The 21,104-nt window shown below is 44.9% G+C and overlaps 1 protein-coding gene across 1 annotated transcript in view; it reads right to left on the reverse strand.

Moving 5' to 3' along the window:
* The window catches only part of LOC115194307 (dedicator of cytokinesis protein 11), a 108,449-nt gene that overhangs the window by 83,871 nt on the left and 3,474 nt on the right, over nucleotides 1-21,104 (reverse strand). The window contains exons 3-18 of the mRNA XM_029753926.1: nucleotides 19,313-19,408; nucleotides 18,533-18,667; nucleotides 17,124-17,304; nucleotides 16,138-16,217; nucleotides 14,747-14,830; nucleotides 11,769-11,909; nucleotides 10,857-11,117; nucleotides 7,861-7,983; nucleotides 7,437-7,519; nucleotides 5,188-5,310; nucleotides 4,949-5,025; nucleotides 4,485-4,669; nucleotides 4,208-4,273; nucleotides 2,081-2,173; nucleotides 778-901; nucleotides 510-631 (exon numbers count right to left, since the gene is read on the reverse strand). Coding sequence (XP_029609786.1) covers nucleotides 510-631; nucleotides 778-901; nucleotides 2,081-2,173; nucleotides 4,208-4,273; nucleotides 4,485-4,669; nucleotides 4,949-5,025; nucleotides 5,188-5,310; nucleotides 7,437-7,519; nucleotides 7,861-7,983; nucleotides 10,857-11,117; nucleotides 11,769-11,909; nucleotides 14,747-14,830; nucleotides 16,138-16,217; nucleotides 17,124-17,304; nucleotides 18,533-18,667; nucleotides 19,313-19,372 — 1,938 coding nt within the window. The 5' untranslated portion in view covers nucleotides 19,373-19,408. The remainder of the gene's footprint in view (nucleotides 1-509; nucleotides 632-777; nucleotides 902-2,080; nucleotides 2,174-4,207; nucleotides 4,274-4,484; nucleotides 4,670-4,948; nucleotides 5,026-5,187; nucleotides 5,311-7,436; nucleotides 7,520-7,860; nucleotides 7,984-10,856; nucleotides 11,118-11,768; nucleotides 11,910-14,746; nucleotides 14,831-16,137; nucleotides 16,218-17,123; nucleotides 17,305-18,532; nucleotides 18,668-19,312; nucleotides 19,409-21,104) is intronic.

Consider the following 21,104-nt stretch of genomic DNA (forward strand, 5'->3'; position numbering starts at 1 on the left):
AGGGAAGACATCCTCCTCCCTCATCTGGTACCCTTCCTGTAGGCTCATCCCGTTTCTTTTTTTGCTGAGTTTAGTTCCCGGCTGCGCCTCACAAAAGGACAATTTGGAATGCATCAATTAAGATTCAAATTTTTATTACAACGTGCAAAGATGATGCAGTTGTTTTAATGGAATAGCCTGAAATGGGTTTTTTTCAGCTCAGACTTACTCAAGAGGCATAGGCCTACAACGCAGAGTAGGCATAGCCTATAGGCCTACTGTTTGATTTAGTAATTCTTTTTATTTTTTTAATGTACTCATTCGGGTTCACAGCGCGGACAAAACCGAGGTCCCCGTACCAAACGGATTTGTACAAATACGTGTACCATTACACCCCTAATAGTTTTTCATAATATCGTTCTCCAAATGTTTTAATCAATGTCCTCTCAGTCGTCATATGTCACTAGCATACAAGCAGGAGAAACCTCTTCCCTGACCCCAGGTTCTCTCCAGTGCCCAGAGGGTTGTACCTTCTTGGCGTCCTGGGTCTTGTCATACAGGTATCCAGGGGGCAGGGTGGCAGACACAGGCAGCTGTAGCTCTATAGACTGCATCCTGCCGTCTTTCAACAGAGGGGCCCAGGAGTAGCCCACTGTTACAGAGAGATGGACGGCTAAGGTAATGGAGGTAGATGGCAGATACACACACTCAAAACAAATACACTAACATACACACGCACACCCTCAACAACAAAAAAACACACACACACACACACACAAACACCGCTCCTAGTCTTACCCAGGGACTGGACTCCCTCTCTCTTCTTGGTGCTGGTCTTGGTACTGATCTCACAGCTGATGTGGTAGAAGGTAAAGAGGATGTGGTGTTTCTCATGAACATGGACTGGCAGCTCAATCTTTACCTGTATAGGTAGGGAAACAATCAATCATTAATATTAGTGATAATGTTCATAGGAACACAATCAATCATGAATGATGTTCATAGGAACCCAATCAATCATTAATATTAGTGATAATGTTCATAGGAACCCAATCAATCATTATTATTAGTGATAATGTTCATAGGAACCCAATCAATCATTAATATTAGTGATAATGTTCATAGGAACTCAATTAATCATTAATATTAATGTTCATAAGAAATGCACCTGACCTATCTACGCTACTTTAGCTGTAATGGAACTACTTTTATATGTCATAACATTGTCATAAATGATGTGTCTAGCCTTTATGCAGCAAAGTGATTAAACGGTGAAACTGCAACACACAAAACAGTACGGGAAAAAAGTACGAAAATGTATGTACTCACTACTGTAAGCCGTTCTGGATAAGAACATCTGCTAAATGACTAAAATGTTACATTTAAATATTTTAACAATTTGTCCAAAAAGCGAAATACTTCCTACTCTCCCCGCAAGGGGGCAGTAACAGTGAGTATTAGAATGTTAAGTCTGCCTGCACGTGCGCTCTGCTTCACAGGAAATAACACAGACAGCCCATGGCATAGTATTAAACCCAACGTCAATTAAACCATAATCTACAGTATGACTTGATCATGGGTCACCATCAATAGTGCTGTCCTTTCACTTGTTGAAGCTGGTCTTCCTCATAACTCACTTGAACTCATTTAGTTAACTATTCAGCAAGGCATTAGGTATTGGTTCAGGAATTGGTCACTGGAGAGTAAAGAAAAGGGGGGGGGGGGGTCTTGGATGGTGAGTGTGTGTGGAGTCTAATCCATATACCAAATACAAGATGCCCCCGCTCCCGTGGGTCTGTGATAGGTGAGGACCCTGGCCAGGGAGGCTCTGGTGGGTGTCTGACTAGCCTAGTGTGAGGCAGAGTTACAGGATTAACCAGGAAATAACTGGTGGACTGGACTTCAGTAGAATACTGTACTGTAGACTGACCCTGTTTTAAATAGGCTTTAAAAACACCAACTTTTCACCTCTTCACCTATAGTGAAACTTTGACGAGACATGATGCATTGTTCAAACTCAACTGTTTAACTGTTTTGTAGACGTGAACCATGGGAGGGGGGGCTTGGCAGGTCAGGTTTATTGACCAAGGGTCTCACTCACCTCGTCATAGAACTCAGGGTTCTGGTTGTGGTGAAGGACGGCCGCACAGGCACTGGTGGTGAAGAGTGTATCCCCTGGCTTTCCGTAGATACACTGAAACACACACACATACATTATTAGTCATCTACCGTAATTTCTGGACTATAAGCCACAACTTTTTTCCCAAGCTTTGAACCTCGCGGCTTAAACAATGACGCGGCTAATATATGGATTTTTCCAGCTTTCAAATTTTTTCTCTCCAAAAAAACACATTCTGTCACGTGCTCAGTTTTTTGGCGGCATGAAGCTTTCATTAGACCAATGAAATTGCCGAACGGGTTAACTTTTTTGTTTACTGTTTAGATTAAATCGAGCGCTCTCAAACTTCCCATCATTCTGATTACGGTAGTCATTTTGTCACCCTTATCATGGCAAAGACATGGAGAAATGCATATGATGCAACTTTCAAGTTGAAGGCGATTGATCTGGCTGTTGGAAAAGGAAATAGAGCTGCTGCACGGGAGCTTGGTCTTAATGAGTCGATGATAAGACGTTGGAAACAGCAGCGTGAGGAATTGATTCAGTGCAAAAAGACAACTAAAGCTTACTGCAAATTTTTTGTTACAAGCCGTGTTTCGTTAAAGCCTATTTATTTTTGTTACAAGCCGTGTTTCGTTAAAGCCTGTGTAAAGTTAATTTGTTTCAATGTACCGGTAGGCACCTGCGGCTTATAGACATGTGCGGCATATTTATTTTCTAAATTATTTTTATTTTTTTTAATTCAGTGGGTGCGGCTTATATTCAGGTGCGCTCAATAGTCCGGAATTTACGGTACTGCTCATCCTTCGATGTTAGGTCATGACAGTGTGTAAGTCTACAGTAATATGTGAGCACTGATAATAACTAGACAGAAATGGTTTCAAGAACTGTATAATCATATCTAAAATACATCGCTAGCCTCTCATGGCAGAACTTACACAAGCAAACAACAATCTGTAAAAACAATGGGGAAAACTAGCTGTTCACCAGTGTAAGTTAGTTAGAGGTGAGATCTGAGTTAATGAGAGGAGAACTCTCTCACGCCAGGCTAAACTCAGAGTGGAGACCAAGCAGAAGCAGGGGAGGGAAGGAGGAGGGGCAGGCTGAGTTGCCTTAGCCCATGCATGTGATGTGGCTTTGTGAATACATGCCCTGAAGTGAACCTGTTTGGAAGTCCAGGCAGTGGTCTAGATAATTGACCCTGATATGGCAGACACAGTGAGGAGGAGAGGGGGATCCGTTTGGAACGGTAATTAGGACATTGATTACTTTGGTCTTTCCTCATTCCTGCAGAGAGGAAAGGCAGAGCCTCAGGCTGGGTCCCAATTGGCATCCTATTCCCTAAGTAGCGCACAGCTTTTGAGCAGCTCTGGTGAAAAGTAGTGTCAGTAGTAGGGCACTACCCTGGGAATAGGGTGCCATTTGCGACACAGCCTATGAGAGCGGTGGAGGTCCTCTGAAAGAACAGAGTGAGCAGAGCTCAAATGAACAGCTCAGTCGAAGAAGAGATAGTTTCAGATCATATGATTATGGGTTGTGTACCAGCATGGAAAAAGTTGTGCATTTAGAAGTCCTGTTCCTGTGGAAACAACATATGAAAGTGCGGTGATTACACAGTGAGGCTGAGGACCCGTTCCCTGGCTAGAAGGACTGGAATCTCCAGCATGGAGTCTTATCTCCAGAGTGGGGGAGAGTACAGAAAAGACCAGCACAGCAACAAACAACTAAAACAGGCAGAACTTAGGTCTACAGTACGGTACTGTAAATGCTAGCTACCTAAACCATTGGCTATCATTCCATCTAAAAACAATTCTTTAGCCGTTTAATGGAGGTTTCCACCCAGGAATATTCAACGTTTGTGGATGTTGCTCAATGAGTGAGTGAGTGAGTGAGTGAGTGAGTGAGTGAGTGTGATCTCATTATCTCTCCTTGCCAGCTGTAATAACTGGCTTATATAAGAGGTTTTTTTCTCTCCTCTAATTTTTGGCCACCACTCTGCCACTCCACTGCAGTTTGAGTTTGACTTTTTCAACAGTTTGTCTTCTTTCATAGGGACTCCCAGTTATTTTCACAACCTCACACACCTCTTATCCAAAACAAAACACTCACCTTTAGAGGGGCCGCGCCTTCTTCGTCCGAGTCTCTGAACTGCACACACACCGCTACGTTTCTTGCCTGGAAGGTTAAAAGACACTTCAGTCAACACAATAACTCCCACAAGAAGGAGGACAGTCAATAAGTGGTTATGTGAGCTGTAAACACAATAACCAAGTGCACTCAATGCTTGCAAGTCAGTTTGGTGTTGCTATTTCCACACTGATGACTAAAACCATCTCCCTCTCACTTTCCCTCTCCCCTCCCTCCCTCCCTCTCTCTTCTCCCCCACCTTTGCGAAGGTCTTCTGGTTGTCGTATTTCAGCTGCAGGGGATAGACATACAGGTGGTTCTTGTAGACAGTGAAGGGGTAGTTGTACTTGGCCTCCTCAGGGAGAAACTCCTCTATCTCCACAGAGACCCTCTCACACTCCTCCTCAAAGGGCTTGACTGGGACGTAGGACGAGGTCACCGTGTCTGAGGGAGAAGGGAGGACATTAGAGCAATCGATGTTAGAATGTCTTAAGTAGCTGTTATGTATGCATTTATAAAGCCTTTATAAGGGGGGCAAGAGTAAAGTGTTCATTAGTGCAACTAATCAATATAACTCGTCATCAACCATCATTAACTAATTCATTTAACCACCAACACTTTGACTTATCATTCAATCTAATGTAAACGACAGGCTAAAACAACACTAGTTAAGGCAAATGTTTGAATATGGATGGTGTACATATCTGAATAAAAACTACCCACTTGAGAAGTCTGGAGGCAAACATTCGATGGTGACATTAAGTTGTCCAGGTATAGTCTGTAGCTTGCTCTTCTCTGGCCTAAAGGGTGAACGTGCATGAAACAGTCAAAGCACTAGAAAACCAGAGTACGCCTGTAGTGCAAACAGACACTAGGATACCGACTGACATATAGCACAGCCAGCACGCCAAACCACCTACAGTGTACTGTCACAGCCATCATAGGTCTTATTGATGACTCACTTCCTGATGTCAGCCAGCATCTTGATGAGGTCATCGGTGGAGATCTTGCTGCTGTCCTGGCGATAGAGAGGCGAGAACCTTCCGTCCATGTCCAGACTGCCCTGGGCATCATTAAACACCTGCCTGGAGAACAACACACACAGACAGGATCATATTTACTGTGTAGAAGCACAGGAGGCTGGTGTCACCTTAAAGGGTTCGTGGTATTAGCTGAGGCGGAATAGAGTGGAATGGTGTCAAATACATCAAACACACGGTTTCCATGTGTTTGATGCCATTTCATTCGCTCCGTTCCAGCCATTATTATGAGCCGTCCTCCCCTTAGCAGCCTCCACTGTGTAAAACACACTCAGATTTACCTTGGTGTGAAGAGGATGTGCACCGTACAGGAACACCTTAGATGCAAATAAATGATCATCACACTGTCTCATAAAGTAAACATTATAGTGACGAGCTAAACTACTTCTATGCTCGCTTCGAGGCAAATAACACTGACACATACATGAGAGCACTAGCTGTTCCAGACGACTGTGTGATCACACTCTTCGCAGCCGATGTGAGTAAGACCTTTAAACAGGTCAACATTCACAAGGCCGCAGGGCCAGACGGATTACCAGGACGTGTGCTGCGAGCATGCGCTGACCAACTGGCAAGTGTCTTCACTGACATTTTCAACCTGTCCCTGACTGAGTCTGTAATACCAACATGTTTTAAGCCGACTACTATAGTCCCTGTGCCCAAGAACACTAAGGTAACCTGCCTAAATGACTACCGACCCCTAGCACTCACGTCTGTCGCCACAAAGTGCTTTGAAAGGCTGGTCATGGCTCACATCAACACCATTATCACAGAAACCCTAGACCCACTCCAATTTGCATACCACCCAAACAGATCCACAGATGATGCAATCTCGATTGCACTTCATACTGCCCTTTCCCACTTGGACAAAAGGAGTGAGAACGCTATTCATTGACTACAGCTCAGCATTCAACACCATAGTGCCCTCAAAGCTCATCACTAAGCTAAGGACCCTGAGACTAAACACCTCTCTCTGCCACTGCATCCTGGACTTCGTGACGGGGCCACACCCTGGTGGTAAGGGTAGGTAACACATCCGCCATGCTGATCCTCAACACAGGGGCCCCTCAGGGGTGCGTGCTCAGTCCCCTCCTGTACTCCCTGTTCACTCATGACTGTACGGCCAGGCACGACTCCAACACCATCATTAAGTTTGCCACAGTGGTAGACCTGATCACCGACAACGAAGAGACAGCCTATAGGGAGGAGGTCAGAGACCTGGCTGTGTGGTGCCAGCACAACAAAGGAGATGAGCACACCCCCATTCTTATCGACGGAGCTGTAGTGGAACAGGTTGAGCGCTTCAAGTTCCTTGGTGACCACATCACCAACAAATTAACATGGTCCAAGCACACCAAGATAGTCGTGAAGAGGGCACGACAACCTATTCCCCCCTCAGGAGACTGAAAAGATTTGGCATGGGTCCTCAAATCCTCAAAAGGTTATCCAGCTGCATCATTGAGAGCATCCTGACTGGTTGCATGACTGCCTGGTATGGCAACTGCTCGGCCTCCGACCGCAAGGAACTACAGAGGGTAGTGCGTACAGCCAAGTATATCACTGGGGCAAAGCTTCCTGCCATCCAGGACCTCTATACCAGGCGGTGTCAGAGGAAGGCCCTAAAAACTGTTAAAGACTCAGCCACCCTAGTCATAGACTGCTCTCTCTGCTACTACACGGCATGCGGTGCCGGAGCGCCAAGCCTAGGTCCAAGAGGCTTCTAAACAGCTTCTACCCCAAAGCCATAAGACTCCTGAACATCTAATCAAATGGCTACCCAGACTATTTGCATTGCCCCCCCCCCCCCGCACACTGACTCTGTACCAGTACCCCCCTGTATATAGTCTCGCTATTGTTATTTTATTGCTGCTCTTTAATTACTTGTTACTTTCATTTCTTATTATTACAAGTATTTTTTTTAAACTGCATTGTTGGTTAGGGGCTCGTAAGTAAACATTTCACTGTAAGGTCTACACCTGTTGTATTCAGGGCATGTAACGAATAACATTTTAATTGATTTGTTTCACTTCTTATTATATTGGATACATTACATTTAGTGTAGGAGAGCACATTGAGATTGTGGTGTGTACATTCTATGAATCCGCCGTATGAGAGCACAACGTGAGTTGGTAGTGTGTATGAGTTACTGGTGTGTAAAAGCTGTGTCTTACTTGGCAGCCCAGGCGAAGGGCATCCTATACTGGCCCAGGCGCTGACACGTCTGCTTGGCAGCCTTCAGAACCTTCTGGGCTGTCTGGAGTGGAACACAGAATGAGTCCACACAGGCTTTATGATTTATAACAGTGGAACAGCTACTCAATTGATCATGATGGAACTGAGACCAAAATAGGAAGAAATTCAATTTAAAAAGACACTTTAAAAGTAGCTCTCGAACCATTGGTTTTGGGGGGTTATGTAAGTCCTGTCTCTGACACATGGTCTAATAATAGCAATAGCCGTAATATGGGTGAGAGCGAAGGAAAGGACCTTGTTGACGTCTGAAGCGGCACACAGACACACACAGACACACATGCACCACATGTACACGCACACACGCGTAGACACACGCGCAGACACACACGCACACAGACAAACCTTGTCGATGTCTGAGGTCTTGATGTAGGGCTCAGCACAGTGTGTAATGCCATTCTGTAAGACCTTCTCCACTCTGGCCACCAGGAAAATATCAGCATGGGGGTTGGTCACTGAGAAGATACCCTGGAGGAGAGGAGAAGGACGGAGGGATGAGGGTTTAAGACTGTGTATCTAATATACCCTAGAGGGGAAGACATATGGAGGGAGGAGGGTTTAAGACTGTGTATCTAATATACCCTAGAGGAGAAGACAGACGGAGGGAGGAGGGTTTAAGACTGTGTATCTAATATACCCTAGAGGAGAAGACAGATGGAGGGAGGAGGGTTTAAGACTGTATCTAATATACCCTAGAGGAGAAGACAGACAGAGGGAGGAGGGTTTAAGACTGTGTATCTAAAATACCCTAGAGGAGAAGACAGATGGAGGGATGAGGGTTTAAGACTGTGTATCTAATATACCCTAGAGGAGAAGACAGACGGAGGGAGGAGGGTTTAAGACTGTGTATCTAATATACCCTAGAGGAGAAGACAGACGGAGGGAGGAGGGTTTAAGACTGTGTATCTAATATACCCTAGAGGAGAAGACAGACGGAGGGAGGAGGGTTTAAGACTGTGTATCTAATATACCCTAGAGGAGAAGACAGACGGAGGGAGGAGGGTTTAAGACTGTGTATCTAATATACCCTAGAGGAGAAGACAGATGGAGGGAGGAGGGTTTAAGACTGTGTATCTAATATACCCTAGAGGAGAAGACAGACGGAGGGAGGAGGGTTTAAGACTGTATCTAATATACCCTAGAGGAGAAGACAGATGGAGGGATGAGGGTTTAAGACTGTGTATCTAATATACCCTAGAGGAGAAGACAGATGGAGGGAGGAGGGTTTAAGACTGTATCTAATATACCCTAGAGGAGAAGACAGATGGAGGGAGGAGGATGAGGCTGTTTAACATGATGCAGACCTTAGTGGTGGAAAACATTGCTATTAAACTTCAGTATTCTTTTTACAGTTTGAGAATGTGACATCTGTTATACATAGAGTAGGTCCTAGTCATGGTGAGAGTTTATCCACTGTCTCCTATACTGGGCCTGGGGCAGGGAAGTGGCTGGCTGGCTGGCGTTTGTGGTTGAAGTTATAGAGGAAACCCAAACAGAACTCAAACTATTATGGGGTCAGTGATACGAAGCCAACCGTGGCTCTCACAGTGTCATGTGCACGCACACACGCACACACACACACACAATATTCCTGGGAGTGGCAGCACAGTAAGAGTGGAGTTCTTGAGACATTTGGATCAGTAAATATACATCAGCTGAGACATAATGAGTTCCATTAAAATGCTCTAGCTGTGGCCTAGCTAATGACAGTACGGCGTGGCCTAGCTAATGTCTGCTACCACAACACATTTACATGGGCGATACCTTTAAAATGACACTTTATTCACAATATAAATATGTCTAAAGCTGACTGAAGTAAGTCTGCCAATGCCAGTACCAGAGAGATGGGACATTAATAAGGGACCTGAGTAAGGGGAGCCTGCCAGTATCAGTACCTGTACCAGTACCACACCTTGACTACCGTTGTGCTGCTGCTACTGACCGATGTAGTAGAGAGAGTTGAGGGCTGAAGGAGGCTGTCCTTGGACTACACCCACACAGCACCTCAATTACACTGATCTGCTGGCCTCCTTGTCTATTATCAGACAGTAATCGCAGAAGTAGGCCATCTATTTCTCTGTGTCCTGCTAGACTTTGCTAGGTCCACACACACACTGGGCAAGAGCTTAATCAAGTTCCATTTTTTTGTGTCATCAGCATGCATTGTTTGACCAATGAGAGTGAGAATGACCATCGTCTTGATTGATTCTATTCTGTTTGATGCTCTGTTCTTCATTCTGTTTCTGGGTCTTGATGTTATCCACAGTTATTTTCCATTATTTCCATTATTTCCATTTTACAGGGTATTCTGCAGCCGTGTTCCACTCTCTGTTCTTGCTGTTATGTTTCAAGTCTAGGGGTGGGAGGTTCAGAACTGTAGAGGTCTGATTGCGAACTGTGATTTACTGCTGGGCACCGTCAGTAATGCTGTTGGGTAATCCTGTTAATGGGCCCAGCAAGAGTGTGTGTGTGTGTGTGTGTGTGTGTGTGTGTGTTATGACCTGAATACTGTTTTGGTAAATAGCATGGTCTACAGCTTATCATGAGGTATCCTAACTTAAACGAGCAGAACCCAGAGACATTCCTTAATATTAGAGATTGCGCACCAGCTGTTGTAAACAGAGACACCACCAACCCCCCCCCCCCCCCCCCAGTTTTACAGTTTATTTCCTGCACGGTGGCGAGAAATGTTTGCAGTTTTTAACATGACACCTGAGTGAGACTGACGGGGGAAAAAAATCATTACTCCCTTGATTATTTACCCTTTGTATAGCACTCTTTTGTTATCAGTCATCAGGTAGTATTGTTAATGTTTCTATGTCAGACGCTTCTCTTGTTTTGTATCGCTCCATGTTCATTGTTATTAAACTCACTAACTGCGCCTGCTTCCTGACCACCTGCATCTATGTAACAGTTATTGTTTTTGTCTTGTTGTTGAAAGGGAGGAGAAACGGAGGAGAGCAGCCGCCGGCAGTGAGGTGAAAACTAATTGCAGCATATATTCTGTTGTTCTATCAAGCCTGTAATGATGTCAGAGGAGGGAAAAAAATAGTGTTTGTTGTTTGCAGTAACTTCTTTGTTGTTGTAATATCCCAAATGGTCGTGGCAGTTTCACTAAAGAAGAATTTCACCTTAAAGTTTTTATATCAAATAAGGGAGAGACAGACTAAGTTTCTAATCTTGGGATTCTGTGACCCCAGCATAATTCCTACAGAAACACAAGCATGATTTAGCTTACTCATATGTGTGTGTGTGTGTGTGTGTGTGTAAACAAACCTCAACACAAAACAATACAAGCCAACACACAGGGTATAGGGCAGGTAAGGTCACTATGGTCCTACCTGAGTAGGGAAACGCAGCAGAGACTCAGACACCCTCTGCAGAATGGGCAGACCATTCCCATTCCCTGCATCACTGTTCACTCCTCCATTCACCCCTCCTCCTCCTCCACCACCTCCTCCCTCTGATGTAGGGGACAGTTGAGAGGTGTCGGTCAGCATCTCTCGTACACAGGGGGGGTTGAGGTCCACATGGAAGTCAGAGGAGATCTTACAGCTCTTAGACACATCAAACAGAGCCAGGCTGATGAAGAACGGCTCCACCTGGATAACAGAGATAGACGGGAAAGGGAGTGTGTGTGTGTGGGAGAGCGTGTCTGTGTGTATTTACGAGGTAAAAACAAAGAACGTGTGCCTATGCGTGTATGTGCACTTATGTAGATATAAGCATATTGAATGATGGCCATTCCATTAAGTCAATCTAAATGTGAGTTTAAGACGGGAGGAGAGTAGAACTATTTCCTAACCACGCAAATGTCAGTCAGCCAACATCCCCAACATTCATCACTGTGTTTCATGTCTACGATAATCCACTCTGGAGGAGGGAGAGAGGGAGTACTCACTAGTGTGCTCTCTATACTGCTGGCTGACGACAAAGAGGCACTGCATTCATCTCACACTCATAACATCAGGGAATGTGAATCATGACATAGGTCTCTGTAGTGTAATTTGTATTTACAAGTATTTACATTAAAATATGTACTATTTTAGGATAATACTTTTTATATTAAATAATGATATCAACATAAAATGAATATACAGCATGAAACACGAAAAGCCTGATGTTAATTTTGTATCTGTTGTTCTCTGTTATGCATAATTCATGTAGCACACAAATGTCCCTCTCTCAGGCGGAGTGTCGAGCTGTAGCGGAGACCTACGCTGGAGCAGAAGGGTGTGTGTCTGTGACCTTACATTGGTGAGAACCCCGTCCTCCCTCTCATTGACACAGCCCTGCAGGCTGAAGGTGAGGTCATGGCAGCTGACAGCGATGCGTCGGCCGAAACGCTCCTCAAACGGCTTCACGTCGGGCTCCATACCCGAGAAGTCCAACCTCTGGAGGGGAGGGGAGAGGGGAGGAAGAAGTGGAGAGGAGTGGAGAGGCGGGAGGAGAGAGAGGAGAGGAGGATGTGGAGGGGAAGGAGGAGAGGGAGGTCAGGAAGAAAGATCAAGGAGGGAATGTTGGTTAGCTTCTGGCATCCATCGTCATGGAAACACATCCAATGTACGTACACAGACATTCTCTAATTGAGACGTTCACTTGATGCCAGTGAAGCCAGCAGGGCCCTGGGACTGCCCAGACAGACATGCCATATTGTTCATCTATGAGTATACACATCTATACTTATCATTCTATAGGTCTGCTTTAATAGACTCAAACATTCAATCAAGTCAAATTTTATTGGTCACATCCGTGTTTAGCAGATATTATTATGGGTAGTGAAATGTTTGTGTTTCTAGCTCCAACAGTGCAGTAATATCTAACAATTTCACAACAATACACACAATCATAAGTAAAGGAACAGAATTAAGAACATGTAAATATTTGGGCAAGCAATGTCAGAGCGGCATAGACTAAGATACAGTAGAATAGAATACAGTATATACATGAGATGAGTAATGCAAAATATGTAAACATTATTAAAGTGACAAGTGTTCCATTATTAAAGTGGCCAGTGATTTCAAGTCTATGTATATAGGCAGCGGCCTCTAATATGCTAGTGATTGCTATTTCACAATCTGATGGCCTTGAGATCGAAGCTGTTTTTCAGTCTCTCGGTTCCAGTTTTGATGCACCTGTACTGACCTCACCTTCTAGATGATAGCAGGGTGAACAGGCCGTGGCTCGGGTGATTGTTGTCCTTGATCTTTTTGGCCTTCCTGTGACGACGGGTGCTGTAGGTGTCCTGGAGGGCAGGTAGTTTGCCCCCAGTGATGCGTTGGGCAGACGGCACCACCCCCTGGAGTGCCCTTCGGGTTGCGAGCGGTGCAGTTGCCGTACCAGGGGGTGATACAGCCCAACAGGATGCTCGAAATTGAGCATTAGTAAATGTTTGTGATGGTTTTAGGTGCCGAGCCAAATTTATTCAGCCTCTGGGAAATTGAAGCCTTCTTCACCACACTGTCTGTGTGGGTGGACCATTTCAATTTGTCAGTGATGTGTATGCCGAGGAACTTGAAGCTTTCCACCTTCTCCACTGCAGTCCCGTTGATGTGGATGGGGGGTGCTCCCTCTGCTGTTTCCTGAAGTCCACAATCAGCTCCTTTGTTTTATTGACGTTGAGTGAGAGGTTATTTTCCTGGCACTGCACTCCCAGGGCCCTCACCTCCTCCCTGTAGGTTGTCTCGTCATTGTTGGTAATTAGTCCTACTACTGTTGCGTCGTCTGCAAACTTGATGATTGAGTTGAAGTCGTGCTTTTCCACACATGGGTGAACAGGGAGTAAAGGAGGGGGCTGTGCACACACCCTTGTGGGGCCCCAGTGTTGAGGATCAGCGAAGTAGAGGTGTTGTTTCCTACCTTCACCACCTGGGGGCAGCCCGTCAGGAAGTCCATGACTCAGTTGCACAGGGCGGGGTTCAGACCCAGGGCCTCAAGCTTATTAATGATGAGCTTGGAGGGTACTATGGTGTTGAATGCTGAGCTGTAGTCAATCAACATCATTCTTACATAGGTATTCCTCTTGTCCAGATGGGATAGGGCAGTGTGATGGCGATTGCATCGTCTGTGGATCTATTGGGACGGTAAGAAAATTGAAGTGGGTCTAGGGTGTCATGTAAGGTAGAGGTGATATGATCCTTGACTAGCCTCTCAAATCACTTCATGATGACAGAAGTGAGTGCTACGGAGTGATAGTCATTTAGTTCAGTTACCTTTGCTTTCTTGGGTACAGGAACAATGGTGGCCATCATGAAGCATGTGGGGACAGCAGACTGGGATAGGGAGAGATTGAATACAGTATGTCCATAAACACTCCAGCCAGCTGGTCTGCGCATGCTCTGAGGACGCGGCTAGGGATGCCGTCTGGGTCGGCAGCCTTGCGAGGGTTAACACGTTTAAATGTCTTACTCACGTCGGTCACAGAGAAGGAGAGCCCACAGTCCTTGGTAGCGGGCCGCGTCGTGGGACTGTGTTGTCCTCAAAGCGGGCGATATTTCGCTTCTTTGATTGCCTTGCTGAGGGAATAACTACAGTGTTTGTATTTGGCCATATTCCCAGTCACCTTGCCATGGTTAAATGCGGTGGTTCGCGCTTTCAGTTTTGTGCAAATGCTGCCATCTATCCACGGTTTCTGGTTAGGGTAGGTTTTAATAGGCACAGTGGGTACAAGATCTCCTATACACTTCCTGATAAACTCAGTCACCGTATCAGTGTATTTGTCCATGTTATTCTCGGAGGCTACCCGTAACATATCCCAGTACGGGTGATCAAAACAGTCTTGAAGCGTGGAGTCCAATTGGTCAGACCAGCGTTGAATAGTCCTTAGCATGGGTACTTCCTGTTTGAGTTTCTGCCTATAGGAAGGGAATAGAATCGGAAGTGGTGGGTGTTGTGCGCCTCCTGAGTCGGACTAGAAGTCCACTCGGAATATCTCTTCTCTGCCAGTGGTGTTTTGGATCCATCTCTGGAATCAGTTCAATTGCCCTGTGGGGTATGAACAAAGGAACCGATTCAGGAAAGCCGTATTCCTTGTCGTAATGTTGGTGAGTTACCGCGGCTCTGATATCTAAAAGTTCTTCCCGGCTGTATGTAATAACACAAAAAATGTTCTGGGCTAATAATGTAAGAAACAACACATAAAAAAGTTGCCTCGGGCCAGAAGCACGGCTGCCCTATCTATCGGCGCCAGTCCTATTGGAAATGAATAGAGTAAAAAACAGACCGTACTAACCTGTGTTTCAGGGTCCAGAGAGAACAGCTTTAGTCTCCCTTCATTCCTGTTGAGTTTATTGAGCTGGTCTGTTTCCCTAGCATACTGCAGAGAGACAGAAAAAAGAAAGAACAGACAAATAACAGCTTCAGGTCACAACTGAGTTCAACAGAAAACTCCACCATCCCCCTCTCTTGTCCTAAATCCCTCTCTCCTTTCCTCTCCTCCTCTCACACCATCCAGCTCCAGACAGACAGTAGAGATAACCAGGTCTTCTATGAAGAGGAGAGCTGGGACATCTCAGAGGAGCCAGTTAAAAGCCTCCTCACACAGAGATTACAGCTCTCTGGGTTTATAGATACATTAAACCAGTGGGGTCTCTATGGGATAAAGATACTGTACGGTTGTTATGTCCAGGGTTACAGGATATAGTCTACATTAGGGACCTGCTACAGATAAAGGGAGCTTGTAAACTGTGGTTCCCTGATAGTGTAATGGTATCAAAGCTCAGTGAGCGTCACATAAACGACTAGGCATAATATAGCCTATATATGTCAGGTGGAGCTATTGTATTTCTCTAACTGACTAGAGAATGAATTATCTAGTACACATGCCCTATCAATAATGATTACTGCTTATATTACTGCTTACACATACAGTATTTGAATACAACTATTTAATTAAGAGGGCTTTTCTTTTTTGTCCAAGAGAAACAGGATATAGATGTAGGACCTTAATTTGATCTTTTGCAGGACATTTAAAACGTGTAGTGAAGTTTGTCATTTCCACTTTGAATATTTCAGACTTGATTTTTCCTTATGAAAAAATGTATCAACCCCTACAAAAATGTCCATGAATTATAATTCACATTTCCTGTTGCTGCAGGATAGTTGTTTGCTTTCCTGCTGTAGCAAACTAACTCAAATGAAAGATCCTACATCTGTGTGCTCGGAGTCTGAATAACCCTATAAAACCTTTTCCACCATGTACCGGGCTAGGATCACTACCTTGTGTGTAGTGGATGAGGGGTAATACATATTCACTACTACTACAATAAAGCACAGCCACTAATGAAACCAGTGGTGAAGAGAGCAAGTCAGACTAAAACACACTACCAACACACACCAGACTGAATCTATTAGCACTGGAGGCTATGTCTTAGTGGAGTGCCAAACATTGATTATTTATCAGGGCCCGCATTCATCAAGCTTCTCAGAGTAGGAGTGCCGATCTTGGATCATGCCCCCCTTCTTATACGGCAAAACCTGATCCTAGATCAGCCCTTTGTGAATACGGGCCCTGGTGCTTAGTACAAAAATAAGGCAAAAAGGATACATGCATACTGATCATTTTTTTATGCAAGCAGCTATAAGCATAGCTTTACAGCACATCTCTACTCTGATAACACTGACCTTTATGAGTTCAGGGTGTAGGCTCCTCCCCAGACTCTCCAATAGGCTCTCTCCCTTCCCCTGGCTGCTGCTGTCCTCATCTGATTGAGCGAGAGAGGTGTCAGTCGAAAGGAGTACTTCCCATATAGCCTACTGTATGATTCGGATGAGTATAATGACATCTGATATTAGTGGAAATTCTGTGATATCTGTTACTCCTAGAGTTATGTACTTGGCTATCCCGCAACTGCACAAAAACCATGGATGAATGTACTTTATGTTCCACTCTTCCAAGTTGAGCGATGTCCTAATTATCTGAGGGAGGGGAGGCATTTCCTTTTAAATGCAACTTTTCTTCTAACTCTGTTGTCTTTCTAACTCCCTTCACTGTGTTGCAGGGGAAACTGGAGAATAGCCAGGCTGACTCCCACAGCTTTCTGCTGTACAAGCCTTCCAAATCTTTCTGCATCTCAGGGGCAAAAATAACATATTGTTTTCAAAAGGACAATTTCCTTATTGGAAAATAAATTCCTCCAACGCACTTCCACACACACAGCTGCCTAGTGTTGGCATTCCTTCACTAATGTAACAGCCGTAATACACAGCGTTCAATAGTTCACAATAACTTCCTTCTATGTCAACAAACAATTCCAAAGAATTGTGAAAGAGGAAATGAATGACTCAGATCAAATTACTGGAGAAAACAAGTGAAACAGTACTGCGTTCTGGTACTAACTGTGTATCATCCTGTAATTGACTGTTAAGGTTTTTCAGTGTGTTTACAGGTCAGTGGCAAGGATTTGAATCTCCTAGAGATTACAGCGTTGAAAGACAGGCGAAACTTTGCTATGAGATTAATGACAGGAGTGGAGTAGCTAAATAACATGTCTGTTTGTAATGCAAGTGTGTAGGAGTAGGAGAATACAGCATACACTGTATGTATATCAGAGTGTGTGTGTATTATAAGTATATGTGTGTGTGTCCAGTCCAGTCCCCTCCCTCCTCACCCAGGCCACAGTCTAGGCTGTCTCCTCCGTTCTTTCGGTCTCCTCCCTCGGTGCTGCTCTGCAGGGCCTGTTTCAGGGTGATCACCCACTCCTCCATCTCCGCCTCGCTGTCCGCAGCCAGGAAGTGGCTGAAGCGCTCCTGCACCTTTAGCTCAAAGCCGTTACGACGTATCTTAGGGCACTGGGGTGAAAATATTGACGTTTGGTTGTAGTCATCTAAACAAAGTAATCTAAACACACTCACTATAGCTCCTAAATACTTTAACCAATGGAAAGCTTCCTGGCAGCCTCTCCAGTCTACTGTACTACACAGTGCCAACACTCAGAAGTTTCTCTAATTTATTAGGAGAAAAAAATGCGAGCACCCATTTTTTTCTGCCCGGCGACTGGAATGCAGTTAAAAAAAATCCAATCAGTTCTTGAAGGATGGCAAAGGTGGAGGATAGGGATCCTGACCTAACTTTCATGAGTGTTGCGAGAGCTGAAAACTGACTTGTTCATGTAGTCACAGTGGTGGTTTTCTGATCCCAAAGGAGTCCCCTTTTATTGGGATGTTGAAACACAAAACGAACAGAATTCCTTCCAGTTATGAATTATACATACCGTAGCTTTCCTGAGCCAGCATTTTTCCAGTGTTGTTCCAGCATTAAAAATAGCTAAATATTTAATGTTTTTTAGGGATCTCTCTTTCTCAGCAACTATTGTTGTGTAGTGTTGGCATTCCTCCACCTAGTGTTGGCATTCCTCCACTAATGTAACAGCCGTAATACACAGAGTTCAATAGTTCACAAAGCCTGATTCTGAGTGTGCTGCTGTCGTCTTTGCCTCTTTAGAGACCAGAGATTACCTATTCATTGTATTAGCAAAAATAATACATTTGACTGTCACAGACGTCCTTTTATGGCTGGCAGGAAGAAAGGAAGTCTAGCGTCTAGGACAGGCAAGACAGTATATCTAGACGTGTCGGTCTACACAAAGCCCAGAGCACATGGTGTGCCTCTTTAAGCAAATGGTCAATCTACAGATGTAGGATCTTAATTTGACCACTCATTTGTTGCTGAGAATGTTCCTGCAAAGCAGGAAATGCAAACTTGTACTGTATTTGAGTTTTACAATTCAGACTTGATTTACCCTCATGAATAAAATGGATCAACCCCTACAAAAATGTCCATTAATTATAATCCACATAATAATTCACATTTCCTGTCGCTGCAGGATTATTTTCCTGCTGTAGCAAACTGGCTCAAATTAAGATCCCACATCTGTATAAAGCCCTGAGTCAGGGTGTACTTCTACAATAACATTTTCAAACTATCTATTCCGATAACATTAGGAGCAAGCAACAACACAAAAACACAGAACAGCAGATACACTTCATGGTATTGGTAATGTCCAGATGGGATAATGACCTGAATGACATCTATACAAGAGTCCAAGTAGATGGACCCTTTGTTGTCCTTGCACTTCTTCTCATCCTTGTAGGAGTTGAGGATGTAGGAGCCGTCCGGCAGCTGGGACAGGTAGAAATACCTCCTCTTAAACACCTGAGGGACAGAGGTAGAGAGGTTCAATTCAAAAATCAACCAATAGTAATGTCGTCTTTATCCTCTCTCATACTGTAGGATACATCTGCTGTATAGGCAGGTGTCTGGTGCTGAACGATGCGTGTGTACAGAGGTAGAGGAGGCTGGTTATTAAATCTATAGTTGTGACATTGCGTAGAGATATATTTTTGTATTAGCTCAAGAAGAGCCTGCACAGTACCGCAGTTGGTCACCAGTTGTGTACAATCCACAGTGATGAGGAAGTGTTGCGTATATTTGTAGTTGGGCTGATCAATTATAGTACAGATATGTTGTGTTGAGGAAGTGTTGTGTATATTAGTAGTTGGGATGATCTATCCTAGCAAATCTGTTGTGTTGAGGAAGTGTTGTGTATATAGCATAGACATGACATCCATCAAAACACCTCAAAACAAGACATGGTATCATTAACAAGATACAACAAGCTGAAAGGAGCCACCTGTGATTCCCCACACGGCAGCTTCTTGTCGTTGTTACTAGCTATCTGACCGTTCAGAATCCAAATGCGCCGCTTTCCGGCCACGTCGTGCATCATTTTCCTGATGTTGTCAGCCAACCCGTCTATAGGCAGTAGACAAGGCTGATGGGTGAGCTGTTCTGACTCACCCTCAAGGAGACAGACAGGCTGCTGTTGATGTTGGCTTTCTGCAGCCAGCCCTGCTTCATGATACCCCCTCTCTAAGAGCACAGAGAGGACGAGTCCTGGCACACACAGGAAGGGTTAATATTGATGATGAGCGTGGATATATCTATAGGCTAACACACACACACATATATGCAAACACACAGACGCACAACGCACACAGAAATAATAACCACACATTCACAAACAAACGTACCTGTGTCAGTCAGTCAAATAGACACACACAATGTTCACCCAATTCATACAGAAAGATATGGCTTCCCATGAACAGGTGGGAGTCATTTAACCCATTAAACCCCAACCATTTAACCCCCACCATCACAGTCCAACCACTCATCTCATCTGCAGAGAGAATATCCATGGGACCGTTCATCACAACACTAATATCCATCACGAGGAGGAGGACATGGCAACTCAATGGACATAGTCACAACAAAGGACATTCTGACTATGACTGGGCAAATAAATAACCTAATTCACTTACTTCTGCTGGGAAATACAGAGAAATTCATACAGATAAATCCCATATCTATCACACACACACTCACACAGCTCAGTTAACAGGTGTGTGTGTGTGTGTGTGTGTGCCTGCGTGTCCTAGCTCTAATCACATTGAAGTGGTATTGTCCTTTGCGCTCGTCCGATCGTACATATGCCTCGCTCCAGCTCCGTCCTGTAATCCAATTGGCTGGGTTCTCTCTCCTCCCTCATCACTCCCACCCCCCCTCTGAGACCCCCCCCCCCCCCCCCCTCCTCCATCGCTCACCAATCTCCCAGATTGCATTATCATTGATTCATTCTTATGGTCATTGCTCTCCTCTCTCTTTCCCTCCTTCTCTCCTCCCCCTTCTCTCTCTACCACCTCTCTCCTCCCCCTTCTCTCTCTACCACCCTCTATCTCTCGGTCTCTCTCTCAACCACCCTCCATCTCTCGGTCTCTACACCACCCTCCATCTCTCGGTCTCTACACCACCCTCCATCTCAGTCTCTCTCTCTACCGCCCTCCATCTCTCTACACCACCCTCTCTCTCTCTCTCTCTCTCTCTCTCTCTCTCTAGCGGTTATAAAAGCCTGCATGCTGAGACAAAAGGAATAGACTACATATAGACTTATTCTGTAGATCTACCAGTGATACACCATGGCTGCTCCTTCCCTCTGAGACGAGTCAACACCCTGTGGTGCAGCTATGAAGGACACTAAGTCATGTAACATTAGCCAGCCTCTTTTAGTGCTGCCTGGACTGATAGCCTCTGCTATGCTCACTTTCTCCCTCTCTCTTTAGTACTGGGGCTGTATCCAAACTGCAGCCAATTTCCCTGCATGCTGCACTACCCCATAGAGCTCTGGTCAAAAGTAATGCACTATATAGGGAATAGGGTGTCGTCACAGACATAGCCCTGGAATGATTCAGTGCTAGCCTCGGCTCGGTGCTCCCTCCATCAGAGGACCATGGCTGGCAGCCATTTATTTTCCTTCAATTACAAACCTTTTTAATGCTAAGATTATCCGAATCCGGCTGGGCTGTTGAGAGGTGGGCCGGGGGATTGGGGGGGGGGCTATTTATAGAGGAGACAAGCTCTGGTTTCTAAGTCCAGTGAGATCTGGATCTGGTCCCAGATCTGTTTGTGCCGTCTTGCCTCCTCCGAATGTGACAATGACCATAGGAGTAGGCAAAAAAAGAGATCTGGGACCAGGCCATGCTTATAGACCTTACTACTGGGCACAGCTGCATGTCCTTTCTCACCACAAACCCAC

This window comes from Salmo trutta, chromosome 5 (genome assembly GCF_901001165.1).
Source record: "Salmo trutta chromosome 5, fSalTru1.1, whole genome shotgun sequence".
Classification (NCBI taxonomy): Eukaryota; Metazoa; Chordata; class Actinopteri; order Salmoniformes; family Salmonidae; genus Salmo; species Salmo trutta.